General features: G+C 44.4%; 1 protein-coding gene across 7 annotated transcripts in view; it reads right to left on the bottom strand.

Annotated features, from left to right (window-relative positions):
- Positions 1-9,772: 9,772 nt before the first annotated feature.
- APP (amyloid beta precursor protein) overlaps positions 9,773-19,013 on the bottom strand; it is a 277,992-nt gene continuing 268,751 nt past the window's right edge. For all 7 annotated transcript variants that reach the window (XM_023238836.2, XM_023238837.2, XM_023238838.2 and 4 more), the window contains one exon: positions 9,773-10,994. In XM_023238836.2, coding sequence (XP_023094604.1) covers positions 10,893-10,994 — 102 coding nt within the window. In that variant the 3' untranslated portion in view covers positions 9,773-10,892. The remainder of the gene's footprint in view (positions 10,995-19,013) is intronic.

Here is a 19,013-nt window from a genome sequence, read left to right as displayed (position 1 = left end):
CTCTCTGCCCCTCCCCCACCTGTGCTCTGGCTGTCTCTCTCTCTCTGTCAAAAATAAACATTAAAAAAATTTTTTAAAAAGAACGGAAAGGCAAAAAGGGGAGGAAGACATCTGGAGCTGGATGCTGACCATGTTAAGGACGAGATGTCTGTGAAATATTCAGATGGAGATATCAGTTTCGAAGGGGCACAGGCACCCCAATGTTTATAGCAGCACTATCAACAATAGCCAAATTATGGAAAACCCAAATGTCCATTGACTGAAGAATGGGTAAAGAAGATGTGGTATGTCTATACAGTGGAATACTACTCGGCAATGAAAAAGGATGAAATCTTGCCATTTGCAACAACGTGGATAGAACTAGAATGTATTATGCTAAGCAAAATAAGTTAGAGACAGATATCACATGATTCCACTCATATGTGGGATTTGAGAAACAAAACAGATAAACGTAGGAGAAGGGAAGGAAAAAAAAAGATAAAAACAGAGAGGGAGGCAAACCATTAGAGCCGGAGCACAAACTGAGGGTTGCTGGAGGGGAGGGGGATGGGAGGGATGGGTTAAATGGGTGATGGGCATCAAGGAGGACACTTGGGATGAGCACGGGTGTCATTTGTAAGTGATGAACCACTGGGTTCTACTCCTGAAGCCAAGACTGCACTGTATGTTAACTAACTTGAGAATAAAAAAAAAAAGAAAAGAAAAAAGAAAAAAAAGAAGCAGATATCAGCAGGCAACAGGGAATCTGAAGTCCAGGGGACAGGTCCAAAAAGGGAAATGTGAAAAGAAATTGTCCTACCCAAGGGAATTGAGCTACATCGTTCATCATTGTGTGCCCCAAACTCTCTTTCATCACCAATTGTGCTAGGCAGATCAAGAAAGAGGAATGGTTGTCACCTCTACTTATCTGAATGGAATATATATATTTTTCTTAATGTTGTGGTTTTATTTTCTGACATGATTTTCATCAAGACATAAGGGTCTCTGTGCCCTCTCCTTCACCTGGGGAGGTAGTCCTCGTGACTACCTCCATGAATTGGGTATGACAGAAGTGATGTCATGGAAATTCCGAGACCAGGACATAAAAGGCAATATAGCTTCTGCCCTCTTTTTGGGACATTCACCGTTGGAACTCTGCCACCACGCTATCAGAATGCCCCGGCCGCGTGAAGAGGCACACGTTTAGAGGCACTGAGGTTTCTAGCCAAACTCCCAGGCTGATGGCTTGTACCAACCGGCCAGCCGTGTGAATGTGCCATCTTGGAAACAGATCCTCTAGGCTTTAGTCGGGCTGCCCCAGTTGATACTATGGGGACACGACCCTTCTCCGTCAAGCCCTGTTCAAATTGCAGATTTGTGGCAAAATAAAAATTGTTCGTGTATAAGCACCGTTTAGTCACGGTTACTTGGAGATTTGTAAGGTCTTGAGAGTGGAACCACATGCTTGTTTTTTTTAACCACTGTATCCCCCATCACTGGCATTGTCTGAGTGTATACAGTAGACATTCAATAAGAGTGTTACGTGAACGAATGACTCGAGATGAAGCCGCTGTGGCCACCGGAGGAGGATTGTTTGAGAAAGAGTCCTAGTTTGGAGAAACAGAGTTCAGCCTAAGAAAAACTAAGTTTAGGGGCACCTGGGTGGCTCAGTCCGTGAAGCGGCTCACTCTTGATATGGGCTCAGGTCATGAACGTGTGGTTGTGGGATCAAGCTCCTTGCGCACTTGAGATTCTTTCTCTCCCTCTCTCTGACCCCTACCCCCACCCCCGCTCTCTCTCTCTCTCTCTCTCTCTCAAAATTAATAAATAAACTTAAAAAAAAAGAAAAAACTAAATTTAGGGTGGTTAAAAATTATAGTATGCTCTGAGGTGTGTCAAGCAGGTTATCCAAGAATACTTTGTTATCCCAGACAACTTACAATTAAAATGATCAACCCTGGAAATCACTCTAAAACCTTTTCAAAGACCGCGAGGTCAGAAATGAGACATTGCCAGGGTGCCTGGGTAGCTCGGTTGGTTAAGTGTCTGACTTGGGCTCAGGTCATAATCTCACCGTTCGGGAGTTCGAGCCCCGCGTTGGGCTCGCTGCTGTCAGTGCACAGCCTGCTTCGGATCCTCTGTCTTTCTCTCTCTGGCCCCCACCTCTCAAAAATATATAAGACATTAAAAGAGAGAGAGCGAGAGAGCGACATTGCCTGTTGGGTAGCCTCAGAGCCTGTTGCCTGAAGAGGCGTAGCTTTTGTTGCTTTAATAGCCCCAATGGATATTCTGATGTGATCTGCAAATGTAAATATAATCAAAGCAAGGGAATTACATGGTGATTTGTGTTCTGATTTTTCCTATATATAGAAAATCACACTACTGTAGGGCCCTTAGATCTGCATGTAGGAAAGAAGGAATAGAAGAGAATGGCCACAGGGACCTTTCAGGAATCTTCTACAAGAGAATTATTCCTAGATGACCAGCCTCATAGGAAAATGGTGTGTGCAGTGAAGCCAAAATTAGTCTCTCTTTTTTCATTTCAACTTGGCAATATGTGACATTACCCAAGTCCCCCTGAGTCCTGTGGTACTTTGAGAGGGCACTCACCTATAATACTGATGAGGGTGGGACTTCCTTTCCTGAAAAAGGGACAAGAAGTAAAAACGCCCTTATTACTTCTCTGACACTCTCCTGAGTAGCTAACGCTTCTCTACCATTTACTTCTTTTTTCTTAATTTTTTTTCAACGTTTTTTATTTATTTTTGGGACAGAGAGAGACAGAGCATGAACGGGGGAGGGGCAGAGAGAGAGGGAGACACAGAATCGGAAACAGGCTCCAGGCTCCGAGCCATCAGCCCAGAGCCTGACGCGGGGCTCGAACTCACGGACCGCGAGATCGTGACCTGGCTGAAGTCGGACGCTTAACCCACTGCGCCACCCAGGCACCCCTCTACCATTTACTTCTGAAAACTTCATATATTTTAACAAATTTAATCCTCGTGACCACCGAATGAAGAGCTATTATTATTTTATTTTTACAAAGCGGGAGACTGAGGCAGAGCCTGACTCAGGTGTGCAGTCTTGAAGCAGATGTTAAACTATCTTTTATTAAAAAGCAAAAACTAAAGAACACATTGATTTGTGGTCGATGAGATTGGCTTAAAATCATAGCAGAAGAATTTCCCAAAGAAGGTGGATTAGATAGCCTTATGTGGTCATTAAAAATAGTGAAGAGGGGCACCTGGGTGGCTCAGCCGGGTAAGCATTGGGCTTCGGCTCAGGTCATGATCTTACGGTTTGTGAGTTTGAGCCCCACATCAGGCTTTCTGCTGTCAGCACAGAGCCTGCTTTGGATCCTCTGTCCCCTCCCTTTCTGTCCCTTCCCATCTTGTTCTTTCTCTCTCTCTTTCTCTCTCTCTCTCTCTCTCTCTCTCTCAAAATAAATAAATATAGTAAAAAATTTTAAAAATAGTTAAGAAGTTTTTAGGTGATATGAGAATATGCATATATTAAAGCAAATGGAAAAACAGCATGTAGGCTACGAGATATGAGAGAATGGAAAGTGATAAATGCATGTGATTTAAAAATACTGATAGTGTATATGCAAAAGTATTAACAGTACTTCTGTCTGGATGGTGGGATTATGAGTGAATCCTTTTTCTTCCTATATTTTGTCTTACGTACAATTAGCGCAAACAGCATTTATAATCACGACATATATTGTTAAAGCAGAAATAGGCATCTGGGCCTGAAACCCAGGGAAAGGATCGAGGTTTAAGCTTTGTGTATGAGTTATAACTAATGCTTTCCATGTGGCCGTGGTAACTTAGAGACAGTGTATAGAAGGGAAAACTGAGGCCAGAGCCTTGGGGTCCCCCAACATCTAAAGCTGCAATTCTTATGACCTTCCGTGGCTTGAATAATCATGGGGAGAATTGCTTATTCAAAATCAGGAGTCCTTGGGCGCCTGGGTGGCTCAGGCGGTTAAGCATCAGACTTTGGCTCAGGTCACGATCTCACGGCTTGTGAGTTGGAGCCCCGCATCGCTCTGTGCTATCAGCCCGGTGCTTGCTTGGGATTCTCTCTCTCCCTCTCTCTCTGCCCCTCTCCTGCTCTCTCTCTCTCTCTGTCTCTGACTCTCAAAAATAAATAAACATAAAAAAAAATCATACAAAATGAGGAGTCCTGGGTCCAGAGATTATCCAAGTTGATCCAAGATGAGAGGAAATTGTTTTCTTTTGGCAAGGCCTCCAGGTAATTGTGATATGAGAGAATGAAAGAGCCTTTGAGAAACACAGATCTGAAGACCAGCACTCCATGGAGGGTGCAGGTAGAAAGAAAGCCAGACAGTCACGGCCAGGAAGCCGAAGGATTTTTGAAGCAATAGGTGTAAACCAAATTAAAAGCACATTGTGATATAATTGTGATATAATTGTGATATATTATGTGGTTTGTGATATAATTGTGTTATAATAAGTGGTTCTCCACTTATTATTGTGATATAATTGTGATATAGTAAGTGGTTCTCCACCCTACTGCATAGTGGAATCACTTGGGGGAAATTTTTTTTTAACTTTTTTTAAAGTTTATTTATTTTTGAGAAAGCCAGAGACAGCATGAGCGGGGGAGGAGCAGAGAGAGAAGGAGTGAAAATCCCAAACGGGCTACACGCCAATCATGACCTGAGCGGAAACCAAGATGATTAAGACAGAGCCACCCAGGTGCCCCCACCTGGGGGAGCTCTTAAAACCTACCATTGTGGAGATTTCCCCATAATGCTGGTTGACTCTCCCTCTTCAGCATTATTGAGAGGAAGAGAAACTGCCACCTTCCAATTGTGTGTAAGCAGAGGAAACAAACAAATCAAAATCAATGCCAACAGCATGTCCTCTGCTGGCTTGCTGCAGCCACCCCGGACCAATGGGTGGGTGCAGAGAGGGGCAGAGAGAGGTCTGGAAATCCTGGGGAAAGACTTGAGGGAAGCAAGGGAGTTTGAGGGGGAAAAAGACAAAACCACCCTCAAAAGGGAAAGTGAAAGAACATATACAAAAATAACGAACAGAGAGGGGGATTGGTAGCGTTATCTCCCTGGCTATAGAGAGGGGTCTCAAAGTGTGCAGGACCAGAGCGGGTGACTTGCAGAAGCCATGGATCTGCAGGAGAATGAAATATGGAGAAGAGGGGGTGCTCCTGGGAGACAGGCAATGAAGGGAAAGAAGGAAATGAGTGAAATGGAGGAACCTACAGAAAGCAGGAACAAGACACATCACGTCCTGCCCTCCCAACGCCATCCATGAAAGGACAGACAGAAGAATGTGCCCTAAACCAGGCACCTGCCCAGACACGAATACGAACAGAAACCATGCAACACAAGATTCAATGAAACAGTCTGCACCATGCATCTGGGAAGATGGAAAATGCCCCGGATCAGAAATAGAAAAACTAAGTAGAGCGATCAAGAAAAAATCAGGAAGAAATGAAACAAGAGCTGATCGAATTTAGGAAAGACGGAGGAGGAAAATCACAGAACTGTATCAGTGATAAAGAACAGGTCACGAGGTGCCCGCGGGAGAATGGGTTCAAATAAAAACTTAATGAAGGGAACCGAATAAAAGAAGGGAAACAACCAAGAGAAATGAACACGAGACAACAAATACATAAAAAGGATCAGAAAGAGGTTGAAATGGAAATGAGGCAAAGGAGCCCCAAAGTGTGTGCTAATGATATATCTGAAAAAGAAAATAAAATTATGGAACAGAATATTTAAGACTGTAATCCAAGAAAAAGTTCCCAGAAACAAGGAACTGAATCCACACAGTGAAAGAGTCCCGGGGGTTACCTGGAAAACTGACCCCGTATAATCAACTTTGAATTATTAGACTTTAAAGGAACAAAATTGTCAGAGCCTCTAGGCAAAAAATGAAAACACTTAACAAAGGAAAGGGAAGTAGACGGCCTCGGATTTCTCAAAAATAACATACGAAGCAAAGAAACAGTAGAGCAGCATTTTTCTAGACACCGAAGGATAAAGAAGCTGCCTTTCAAGTTTCAAGGTCGTAAAGATCAGTTTTGAATGTGTTAGGACTCTAGAGATACGGTCCATGTGTTTTTATTTTAATTAACTAACTAATTAATTAATTAATTTCTTAGTAACCTCTACACTCAACGTGTAGAGGGGCTTGAACTCATAACCCTGAGATCAAGAGTCACATGCTCTACTGGCTGAGCCAGCCAGGTGCCCCTCACACATGCTCTTGCTGAGGAATTCTTTTTTTTTTTTTATTATTAAATATAATTTATTGTCAAATTGGCTTCCATACAACACCCAGTGATCATCCCACCCCCCATCAACCCTCAGTTTGTTCTCAGTATTTGAGAGTCTCTTATGGCTTGCCTCCCTCCCTCTCTGTAACTTTTCTCCCCCCCCCCCTTTGCCCCCCGCTCTGGTCTTCTGTTAAGTTTCTCAGGATCCACATATGAGTGAAAACATATGGTATCTGCCTTTCTTTGCCTGACTTATTTCATGTAGCATAACACTCTCCAGTTCTATCCACGTTGCTACAAAAGGCCATATTTCATTCTTTCTCATTGCCAAGTAGTATTCCATTGTGTATATAAACCACATCTTCTTTATCCATTCATCAGTTGATGGACATTTAGGCTCTTTCCATAATTTTGCTATTGTTGAAAGGGCCGCTAGGAACATTGGGGTCCAAGTGCCCCTATGCATCAGCACTCCTGCATCCCTTGGGTAAATTCCTAGCAGTGCTATTGCTGGGTCATACGGCAGATCTATTTTTAATTTTTTGAGGAATCTTTGCACTGTTTTTCAGAGCGGCTGCACCAGTTTGCATTCCCACCAACAGTGCGAGAGGGTTCCCGTTTCTCCACATCCTCGCCAGCATCTGTAGTCTCCTGATTTGTTCATTTTAGCCACTCTTGCTGAGGAATTCTAACAGTTTCTAATTAGAAGGGTGAGCTTCATCCAACCAAAAGATGTCTGGGGACAAAAGACTGGTGGAGAGCATTTCACATATGCCGCTGTAGAGACTAAAATCGAGTGGGATCAGGGTTGAAGAAAAATAGATAAACATTTATGTCTGAATAAATAGAACAAATAACAACTGACAAAATGGGAGAAGGGAAAGAAAAGGGAGAGGGTAGGGTAAGACCATTCACTGTTGTGTTGACAGTGGGAAGGGATCAAAGAACATCATTTGGAAAAGACAGCTAGTAAAGGTTAAGAAAAAAAGGGATTTACCAACACTGCCAAAATCATTTGTAAAAAAGTAACCACTAGAATAAAACGCTTCCTATAAACCACACACACACACACACACACACACACACCCATACACACACTCGGGTAAGAATCCTCCTTCCATAGAGACACATTAAATATAATACTCAGTAACTACAACAATTGACAGAACTCAGAGCAAACATAGTCATATCATAAAACCGAATGGGTCTAACTTGCCTATTAAACCAAAAAGACTTCCAAATTGGCGCGTATAGCAAAAACCCAGCTCTGTGCTGTGTACATGGCATGCCCTGAAAATGCAGCAATTGACAAGGCTAAAAATAAAGAGGGTGGACACAAATTTATCAGGCAAATGGAAACAGTAAGACAGCAGGGACGGCAATCCTGATGGCAAAATAGATTTCAAGCCCCAAACAAAAAGATGTAAAGAGAAAATTCAGAAATACAAAGTGGCCCTTGAGCATATCAAGTTTTATTCATCATAAACTAAATGCAAATGAAAAGCGTGTTGAGAGGCCATCCCTCACCCATCAGGTCGGTCATGCAACCCTCCCCGCCACCCTCCAAGATCTCATTGATCTTTGGGCTGGATAAATTACCTATTGATTAATCCCCAGACCATCTGGAGAATCCTTTCATTATACCTCAATCTGAGAACCAAGACTATAAGGCAGTATCATTTCTTTTCCATAAATTCTATCTATATAGCTCTCTAAGCTCTCTCTCTGTGCTTTAAAAATTTCCTCATTGGCTCTGAAATGATCAAAACTAAAGCTTGCAGTTATTGGGACTGAAGCCTGCCTGGGAGTAACATTCCATACCTATGAGAAAGTTCGGTTTTAATTCATTAGTGTCTTGAGAAATGTACTGTCATACTAGGACTAACTTTCCCCCCGTTGGCCACCTTCTAGCCAGGCAAAAGGGAATCTCAGCTTATACCCAAATGGTCATACCTTAACACACCTTCATATAGCCTTCACGTCTACTTGACCTTAACAGGATAAGGGGGAGAGTTGTTTTGTTCACAAGAGAACAGGACACAGACGAGTTTTTTTTTTTTTAAATGTTTATTTACTTATTCTGAGAGAGAGAGAGAGAGAGAGAGAGAGAAGTAGAGAGAATCCCAAGCAGGCTCCGTGCTGTCAGCACAGATCCTGACGCAGGGCTCGAACTCAAGAACCGTGAGATCACGACCTGAGCTGAAATCAAGAGTCGGACGCTTATCTAGCTCACTGAACCACCCAGGCGCCCTCACTCGGGCGAGTTTTAATGGAGTCTGTTCTTAGAGCACAGTGACGTGAGGAAACGAATTTAAAATTCTGTGTTTCGTGTTTTGGTTTAAAAGGTTAAATCCAGAGCTCAAATGGGCAGGTTGATGCACGTGCTCACCTGGTTCCAAGCACAACACAGCAAAAACACCAGGTCAATCAATGTGTTCTTAGACCTTTGGGATAGCGGATGGGACAGGCTCTCCAACTAAAAATCATGTGCCCAGGACATTGTTTTAAAATAGCTACAGGGGTGCCTGGGTGGCTCGGTTGAGCACTCAAATCTCGATTTTGACTCAGGTGGTGGGATTGAGCCCTGTGTCAGGCTCCGGGCTGAGTGTGGAGTTTGCTTGGGGACTCTCTCTCTCTCTCTCTCTCTGCCTCCCACCCACTAATGCTATCTCAAAAAAAAAAAAAAAAGAAAAAAAAGAAAATAAAAGCTACAGAGCTGTGGTTCGTAAATGGGGGCGATTTAGTTCCCCCCAAGGGACGCGTGGCAATGTCTGGAGACATTTTTGATTATCATGTGGGGAGTGCTCCTGGTGTCTCATGCGTACAGACCGGAAATCCATCAGTGCTCAGGACAGATTCCCAGCAAGGAAGGATTCCTTCCAAAATGTCAGTTGTGTCAGCATTCAGAAGATCTGCTTTAGAGCTAGCCATCAGCTTGTCTTAGTTTTTACTCCCTGGAGCTTCTCTCTTCAGCTCTTATTTGGGACTGTTATGGTCTGTCTGAATGTCTGTCCCCTCTCCCCCAATTCTTGTGTTGAAATTATAATGCCCAGTGTGCTCCTACCAGGAGGTGGGGCCTTTGGGAGGGGACTAAGGTCATGAGGATCCTTAAAATGGGACCAGTGACCTTGTACAATGAGAAATCTGCAACCCGGAGGGTCCTCACACGGCTGTGCTGGCACCTTGCCCCGGGACTTCCAATCCGCAGAACTGCGAAAAGTAAATTTCTGTTGTTTAGTCTGCGGTATTTTATTATGGCGGTCCGAACAGACTACGACAGAGACCAACTTGAGGACCAAGATACAGCAGCAAACGTACTTTGGACCAAGCTAAAAACTGAATTAGATCAATGAGGTATTTTACTAGCACTGGAAGATGCATGTTTCCTACTCAGATACCTTGCACTTAAGATACAAATCTGTTGGATGTCCAAGAGCAGATTACGTCAGAAGGTTTCTCACCAGGCTTTAAGGACTGCGTGGTCAAACGGTGGTTACCATGGAATCATTCACACCAGCACAATGGCGCTCCTCCAAGAATGTATTTATTTACATGAAAACACCAGTTTATACAAATTGAAGACAAATCTTAAAAGGGTTTGTCCAGGCAGGACTTCCCCATTCCCTGATTTTGCCCTTTCCCCTCTCACTTTCTTTTGCTATCATAAATAAAATGTTTTAGACTGGTTAAAAGAAACTGAATCTGCCTCTTTCCGCTCCCCCCTCCCCCAATTACTGTGAATATTTAACATCCGTAGTTATCCTTCAAAGAAAACTCTTGCCCAGGGTGATTTTATTTAATTTATTTATGTAATACAGTGTAGAAAGCTATCATGGTCATAAGCAATGATTCTGTACAATCGTCCTGCGGAAAATTTTTTGGGAGAATTCTTGGTAATTTGAGGCCAGCAGAACACTCCCGCCCCCCTCCCCCCCCATAAAAGTGCTTACAATGAACAGGGATTCTTTTCTTTATCAAAGATCCAAAGATACATGGACAAAAAAGTTTCAATTCTCAATGCCTAATGTGTGCACATAAAACAGGCACAAAGAAATAAATGTGTATCCTCGTAATTCCTATATCACAAATATAGCAGAAGCAGCAATCTGTACAGTAAAATGCAATCATGGAAAGAAAATTCTCGAAGTCATCTGGAATACTTAAAAATGCCGAACTTTAAAATGCATAGTGATCAGGAAAAGAATACTTAGGCAAGAGAAGCAGCTATAGTCCCACGTTCACATGAAGCATCCCCCATCGATTCTTAAAGCATATTTCAAGTAGGACTTAATTGGGTCACAAACCACAAGAATAATATTCAACTGGCTAAGCGGCTACGTGATAAATAATCAGGAGAGAATCTATTCATGCACTAGGTTTGATACAGCTACATTCTTTACAGTACACGAAACCCATTAATAATGTAGAGACCAAAATGTAAAGAGAGAGAATACATTACTGATTTGTGGATTAATTCAAGTTCAGGCATCTACTTGTGTTACAGCACGGCTGTCAAAAGGCGATAATGAGTAAAGAAGAAAACGGGGGGGTTTGTTTCTTTTCCACGTTATTCTATAAATGAACACCGATGGGTCGTGAAGCAATGGTTTCTGCTGTCCAACTCGAGAGGCTGCTGTGGCGGTGGTCTAGTTCTGCATCTGCTCAAAGAACTTGTAAGTTGGATTTTCGTATCCGTTCTGCTGCATCTTGGAGAGGTGGCGCTCCTCTGGGGTCACGGCAGCGTCGACCTGAAAGGCAAGGGCGAGGAAAAATGAATAAAAAAAAAAAAGAAAATCAATCTTTCAGGAGCGCTGACGTTGAACAGTAAAGGAGAAAGAGCGGGGTGTTCTTTTCTCCCTCCTCTCCCATCTCAGAGCACAACGCCTGCGCCCACCAGTTACACAGATGCTCCGTCCGGCCACCAGGTGGCGCTTCAAACCTTGCCCAGCTGGCTCGGCTTGCAAAGTGCTCCGCGGCGGTTGCTTCCCCAACTTAACAGTAACTGGATGTATGCGGCACAATAAATCTTTTTTTTTCTTCCCTGTTGGCCCAACAAGGGATAAAAAGGTCACGGTGCAAAAACTGTTTTACTTGAAAGTGTGGTGGTAAGCTGGAAAAAAAAAATCCAAGGGCATCACGGAGCGTCAGCAAAGTAGACCGGGAGGCAAATAAATGTAGACTGATTATCTTGCCATGCTCATTTTAACTTGTCCCTGTTTTCACTAAATTTAACATGATGACGAGAGGTCTGAGAATCTTTTAATTAAAATGATCTACATATATCAAAGGCGCTACTTGGCGCAGGAGAAAAGGAAACATTGAAAGAATATGCTGTTGCAGATTGTACATGTATATATGTATTTAAAAAAAATTTTTTTTAATGTTTATTTTTGACAGAGAGAGACAGAGCACAAGTGGGGGAGGGGCAGAGAGGGAGGGAGACACAGAATCCGAAGCAGGCTCCAGGCTCTGAGCGGTCAGCACAGAGCCCAACGCGGGGCTCGAACTCACAGACCACGAGATCATGACCTGAGCTGAAGTTCAACGCTCAACCGACCGAGCCACCCAGGCGCCCCTATCCATGCATTTTTTTTAAAACTGAGCACTAAGACTATGGAAGTATGTCCAGCTAAAGATTTGCAAACAGATCCTCTGTGTTGATGTGGTGCTTTCCCTCCAAGATCGGGCGGACTGTAAACCTGCCCACACCCACCCCCACATCACGGTTAGGACAGAGCTGTGCAGGGGTATTGACTCTCTTCACACCCGGCAAGGCAAGGTGGACTTAGTCCCGTAAGGTGGGGAGTGGCTGTTCTTATCTGCTGTACCACTCACACCGAACAGATGGGCCAAAGTACTTAACTCTTTGCTGAGTGAGTGAAAGCTTAGTTTTGTTGTTTTAAAAATTCCTCTTCTGTATGACCATTGGAAGATAAAGAGAATGGACACAAATTTAACCAGAATGGAGAAGCATGTTTTCCACCGAAAAGTTAGAATGTGCTGTGCAGAAGACGGTCTTTCCCTCAAAAGGATGCGGTCTGTTCTGCCCGTGATGGAACTGGGGTCCCCATCATTTTAGGAGAATACGGCCTGCCCATTCATTCCCCACAGCTGAGTGTTGTTGCAAGGTGACATTCAGCTCTTTATACATCTTTCCCTACCGACAGCCCGTCTGGTGGCATGGTTCTGAACCCACACACCTGTCTTCTTGAAGCACCATCCCTGAACCCAAAGAAGTAAAAATACCAGAGAGCAGGAGTGCTGGAGGCTAAGACACCAGGTCTAGGGATGCAGCCTGATATGACTAAACCATACTGGCTAATGGAAAATTTAGACTGAAATTTTCGTACGATCACTATGGAAAACAGTGTGGAGTTTCTGAATACACTAAAACAATCCAGCAATTCCACTCCTGGGCATTTATCTGAAGGAAATGAAATTGCTACCTCAAAAGGATATCTGCTTCCTCATGTTCAATGCAGCATTATTTACAACAGTCACACCATGGAAACAACCTTAGTGTCCACCAACGGAGGAATGGATTATTATTCAGTGGAATATTACACAGCCACGAAGAGGAAACCACGGTCATTTGTTGACGTGGATGGGCCGTGAGGGCATTCTGCTAAGTGAGACAGGCCAGACAAAGAAAGACAAATACTGTGTGTGGAATCTGAAAAAAAACAAACTCAAAGATACAGAGAATTAGCGGTTGCCAGGGGTGGGAAAAACAGGTGACAGTGGCCCAAAGATACAAACTTCCAATTATAAGATAAAGTAAGTTCTGGAGCCACGTGTATAGCATGGCGGCTGTAAGTTGGTAACACTGTGCTGTAGATTTCAAAGTTGCTAAAAGAGTAGATCTTAAAAGTTCTCATCACAAGGAAACAAACTGTAACTGTCTGGTGACGGGTGTTAGCTCAGTTCATACCGTGGTAATCATTTCACAACACACACACATATCGAATCATCATGTTGTGCGCTTAACGCTAATATGGCGTTATATGTCGGTTCCGTTTCAATACGACCGGAACACTCTGGCTCTGCCAGGGACCCTGCACAGGACTCCACCTCACCAGAATGAACTGGAATGACTGCTTTAGCGAATCCCAGGGCAGCTCCCTCAGACTGCCCGTCACGTGCATGCTTCTCGAGTCCCCATCCACAGAACATTCCCCTACGTGGCCTCGTCAGAGCTGCTGCATTCTGGGCAAGTTCTCCTGTTCTAGTGACAAGTCTGGGCACCTCCCCTTAGAACAAAGCCACCAAACAAGCTCTCGCCAAGTCGGTACCCCGACGACACCGCGCAAGTCGATGTTCAGCACCCCCGTCCTTATGGGAATAATTATGGGTGTTTTTCCCATCCCTTCCTCTTCCTTTGACCCGCTATGTTGTCAACAAATGAGGTCACCGTGCGTTGACTGGCAATTGGGTAATCAGCCCCGGACTCGTAAGCTAAAATGTCATCATCAAAGATTAGCACCGATAGTAAGAGATTCCGACCACTCTCCAGATCTGCTTGCCAGGGAACGGCCATGAGGCCATTCGAACTTGGGCCATCTTCTGGTTCCTGTGCCACCTTTTAACTGGTATTTCAAAGAGCGTCAGGATTTAAAAAGAAAACAAAACGAAAACGCAACAACAAAACGTCTCGCTGAGGGAAAGAGCCGGCACAAAGCTGCTGCCATTTCTGAGTGTAGAAAAAAACGCTGCTCGGCTGTTAGAATATCAGAGCTCTATGTCCTCCAGGAAGCACATCAACCCTCACACTGGCTGTCACCTGTCATCTGCATTCATCAAGGTCAGGGGGACACCCGGCAACTTAATAGTTTCTCTCTTCTTCAAAGGCCAAAGCCAAACGCTTAAAACAGCCCTGTCAGAAATTCGAGGCTGAGGCCGGGGCTCAACCCACGCATCTAACTTTCCTGTCTTCTTGGCCTCCTTTCTCCCTGCTAATCCTCATTATTATCTTTTGTTGCTGGGAGGGCAGCTCAAGTGGTGGGGAGGCTTAGCCCTCAGACCCTCAGACGGCTGGCTCAGGAGCTAGAGCAGGGGGATTATTTTTACAAAATGGCACCCAAGGAGCCTGGGTTGTGTCTCTTTGTCCCCGGCCCCATGAGAGCTTGAAGTGAAACACTGGGTACTCACATTCAGGGATAAACCTACAGCTAGAGGAAGAACAGCAGGTAACGGGGAGCCTTCCTCCCCAGTGGGGCTTGGCGACAGTCCCTCACGGCCAAGCTACCGCACTGGTGGGGGCCACCAGATACGGGCCAGCCCACTGCGGCCCCGGGCAGGCAGGGCCTCAGCACGAACACCTCACTATTATTTCCCCTAAAGCAGTCGGGGGAAATTGGAGACAGAGCTGCCTGTTCTGGATGGAATGACACAACAACGAAGTTGTTATTCTAAAGGAGAATAAGATAAATCACAGCGACTTAATCCACAACCGCAGAGATGGCAAGACGATCAAAGGAGCTCGTACTACGGGAAGGAAAACAGAGCAAACAACAACCACGTTTTCAAGTTGGTCATTCTTCCCCCTCTAATTCCGCACTGTTGGTTTTCTGTTCAGTTGTGTCCATGTTTTCTTTTTTTAAAAAAATTTTTAAAAATGTTTATTTTTGAAGGAGCGAGAGACAGAGCATGAGTGGGGGAGGAAGAGAGGAAGGAGACACAGAATCCAAAGCGGGCTCCATAGAGCCCAACGCGGGGCTCGAACCCACGAACTGCGAGATCATGACCTGAGCCCAAGTCAGGCGCTCAGCCGACCGAGCCACCCAGGCGCCCCCACGTTCATTTTCTTAACTGTAATTCCATCTTTCTAGAATTGGTTCACTTAGGTTTACTGCCCACGTTTAAGGGATCTTTCAGGCAGGCGATGGACTCTTTGCTAGGCCTTCATCGTCATGGATCACTGATGCTTTCTTTTGACCTCCCAATACCGCTCCCGGCTGTCTGCTTCCAGCCACAAGAGATTCTGGGTCCAGCCACACTTTTCTGTGCCTCTTCTTGCCATTTAACCTGACCATTCTGTCCAGCTGTTCTGCAACACCCACGTTAGTGGTGGGCCAACTTCCTGCCAGGAAGAAAGGACCCTTAAGGACATACATATATATATATATTTTTTTTTCAAAGTAATTAACTTAAAAAAATGTTTATTTTTGAGAGAGACAGAGCATGAGTGGGGGGAGAGGCAGAGAGAGAGAGGGAGACAAGATCTGAAGTAGGCTTTGCACTGACAGCAGAGAGCCTGACATGGGGCTCAAACCCATGACCCGAGCTGAAGTCACATGCTTAACAGACTGAGCTACCCAGGCGCTCCCTGGACATATTTTTTTTTTAATCACATCAGTATGATGGCACATTCATCGGGAAACGTCATGTGCCATAACTCTATAAAAAGATAACAAAGCGGGGTGTCTGGGTGGCTCAGTTGGTTGAGCGACTGACTTCGGCTCAGGTCATGATCTCAGGGTTCGTGAGTTCGAGCCCCGCGTCGGGCTCTGTGCCGACAGCTCGGAGCCTGGAGCCTGCTTCGGTGTCTGTGTCTCCCTTTCTCTCTGCCCCTCTCCTGCTCGCTCTCCGTCTCTCTCAGAAATAAATAAAAACCATTAAACAAACAAACAAACAAACAGGAAAAGATAACTGAGACTTCTAGCTTCCAGAATTGTGAGGAGATAAATTTTTGTTGTTTACCAATATCGGCTGTTTGGAACGGGCACTTGGAACTGATCAAAAGGAAGAGGCCTCTGGGGGAGATCCGTCAGGCCAATTGTATGTGTCAAAACATACAATTACAGGTGACAGACAGCAGCTGCACTTACTGTGCTGAGCACCGTGTAAGGCACAGAATTGGCAGGTCACTTGGTTGTACACCTGCAACGACCAAAACACGGTGTGTCTTCATCTTCAATTAAAAACAACGAAATTCCCATACGGCACAATAAAGAATTAAAAAGGGGCGGTTTAATTACCCAAGTATGAAAACACTTTTTTTTTTTTTTTTGGGCTCAAACCTGAAATGAAAAGAGTCATGTTTTGAGTAGAAAGGAAGTCAGCTGACGCTTACAATGATACATCTCACACGGTTTCAAAAGACACAAGCTCCGAAATACCATTAGAAGAGCAACACCCCAGAGTCGATGGTGCCGTCATCGCTTGATGTGCTTACCGTCTGTCAATCATTCTGTTCTTTCACAGCTTTTTCTCTTTTTAAAAACATGTTTCTTTATTTTGAGAGAGACAGAGAGAGAGAGAGAGAGAGAGAGAGAGGGAAGGGCAGAGAGCAAAGAGAAAATCCCAAGTAGGCTCCCCGCTGTCAGCACAGAGCCCGATGCAGGGCTCGAACTCACGCACCAGGAGATCATGACCTGAGCCGAAATCTAGGGTCGGGACACTTAACCGACTGAGCCCTGAGCACCCAGGTGCCCCATCTCTCTTTTTTTCCCAAACAAGTCTCAATTAAAAAAAAATTTTTTTTAATGTTTATTTTTGAGACAGAGAGAGACACAGTATGAGTGGGGGAGGGGCAGAGAGAGAGGGAGACACAGAATCGGAAGCAGGCTCCAGGCTCTGAGCTGTCAGCACAGAGCCCGATGTGGGACTCGAACTCATGGACGGGGAGATCATGACCTGAGCCGAAGTCAGATGCTCAACCAACTGAGCCGCCTGGTCGCCCCAACAAGTCTCAATTTTAATAAGAGCCTGTACACACACGTTTGCTACTGAAAACTGAACTCGCATATCAAAAAACTTTTATTACAATTCCAACTTTCGAAAAGCAGAAAATCTAGCCTATGCATCCTGCCCTAATTATGCTTTAGCCAAACGAGCCAATGTTTTCTATTCCTTCTGCACAAGCTACTTGCCTTCCGATTTTTGATGCTAGGTTTTATCTTAATGACTTCAGGCTTCTCAAACACACAGGCCAACAACACTGAAAACCTGTTAGTGCTTCCCTGGGTCAGATCTCTAGCATGTCCACACCAGAACGGAGAGGGAAAAGAAGACTCAAACCCTATTTCCACCAGCAAGTACCCTCGAGAATGTAAGTGCTGAACAAAACGAGGTTTTTGGCTTTGCCATACATTTAACTTCTTTAAACTTTTCCTGCCCTTCTCTGATCAAGAATGATTTGGAGCCCATGTGGGGCTGATGAGAAATTTGACTCACTGGAAGTATCTGGACTTTTCTCTGATAGAAGAAACAATGACTAGGACATGAGACAATCTGTATTTGGACCTTGGCCCTATATTTGACGCTGGGTGAGCACTTTTGTGTGGTTGTTTTCTCATCTACAAAATGAAAAGATAAATTTGATTGGTCACTGAGATCTCCTTAGTTCGAAAAATTCGAATACTTCTCAAGATGTATTCATTCACTTTCTCCAACAGTTTCCTAAAAAATTGCATATACTATGAGGATCCCTCTGCCACAACCCCAGAACCGCATTTTAAATGCATAGGGGGCACCTGGCTGGTTCAGTTGGTGGAGCGTACAACTAACTCTTGATCTTGGGGTTGTGAGTTCAAGCCCACGCCGGGGGTAGAGATGACTTACTGGTAAAATCTTTTTTAAAAAAATGTTTTATTTTATTTATTTTGACAGAGAGAGAGAGAAACAGAGAGAGAGAGCGAGCATGCACACAAGTAGGGGTGGGTCAGAGAGAGAATCCCAAGTAGGCTCCTCACTGCCAGTGCCGACCCTGACACAGGGCTTGAATTCACGAACCGTGAGATCATGACCTGAGCCAAAATCAAGACGCTTAACGGACTGAGCCACCCAGGTGCCCCAACAATAAAATCTTAAAAAAAAATGCATAAGAAGAACTTACTTGTAAACTTTATTTTTCAATATTTTGTATTGTGGGATTAAGAAGTCTTATTTTTTTTTAAACTGTTTATTTTGAGAGAGAGAGAGAGAGAGAGAGAGAGAGAGAGAGAGAGAGAGAGCATGAGAAAGCATGCAAGTTGGGGAGGGGCAGAGAGAGAGGGAGAGAAGGAGAATCCCAAGCAGGCTTTGTGCTGTTAGCACAGAGCCCAATGTGGGGCTCAGACTCACAAATCATGAGATCATGACCTGAGCCAAAAATCCAGTTGGACAGCTTAATGGCATGAGCCACGCAGGTGACCCCAAAAGTCATATATGAACCTTGCAGCTACTGTCTTTTCTTGGTGCAACTCGTGACTTCTGTGCTATACACATGTCAGTCACATATTGGCCCATGGGGACAAAATCTTGAAGCGTAACTGTGCAGTAATCGTGACTGTCACTTGGTGAACCTTCTCTCTACCCCCAGTGTGACTGCACTAAACTCTGAAAAAGTAAGGTATTTCAGCCAGATGTGCAGGGTAACAGGCTGAATATCTGGAATGACCTTGTAGGCTCTGCTTGGCTACTTGGTATAATGTCATTTCCTGTGAAACTCACCTGAAAATTAGCATTAGTTACTATTCCCTGGTTTTAGTTACAAGTCAGTCTTTAAGACAAAAAAATATATAAGGGAACAGGGGCGCCTGGGTGGCTCGCTTGGTTAAGCGTCTGACTCTTGATTTCGGCTCAGGTCATGATCTCATGGTTCGTGAGTTCAAGCCCCACGTCAGGCTCTGGGTTGACAGTGGGGAGCCTGTTCGGGATTCCCTCTCTCCCCCTCTCTCTGCCTCTCCCCTGCTCTCTCTCTCTCAAAAATAAATAACTAAACTTTTAAAAAGGTTAGGGAATAAACCTAGGGTTTAGGTTTCTTTTGAAGCAGACTTCCTCATTCC

This window comes from Felis catus, chromosome C2 (assembly GCF_018350175.1).
Source record: "Felis catus isolate Fca126 chromosome C2, F.catus_Fca126_mat1.0, whole genome shotgun sequence".
Taxonomy (NCBI): Eukaryota; Metazoa; Chordata; class Mammalia; order Carnivora; family Felidae; genus Felis; species Felis catus.
The sequence above is the reverse complement of the archived record's forward strand: the minus strand, read 5'-3'. Positions and strand labels throughout refer to the sequence as shown.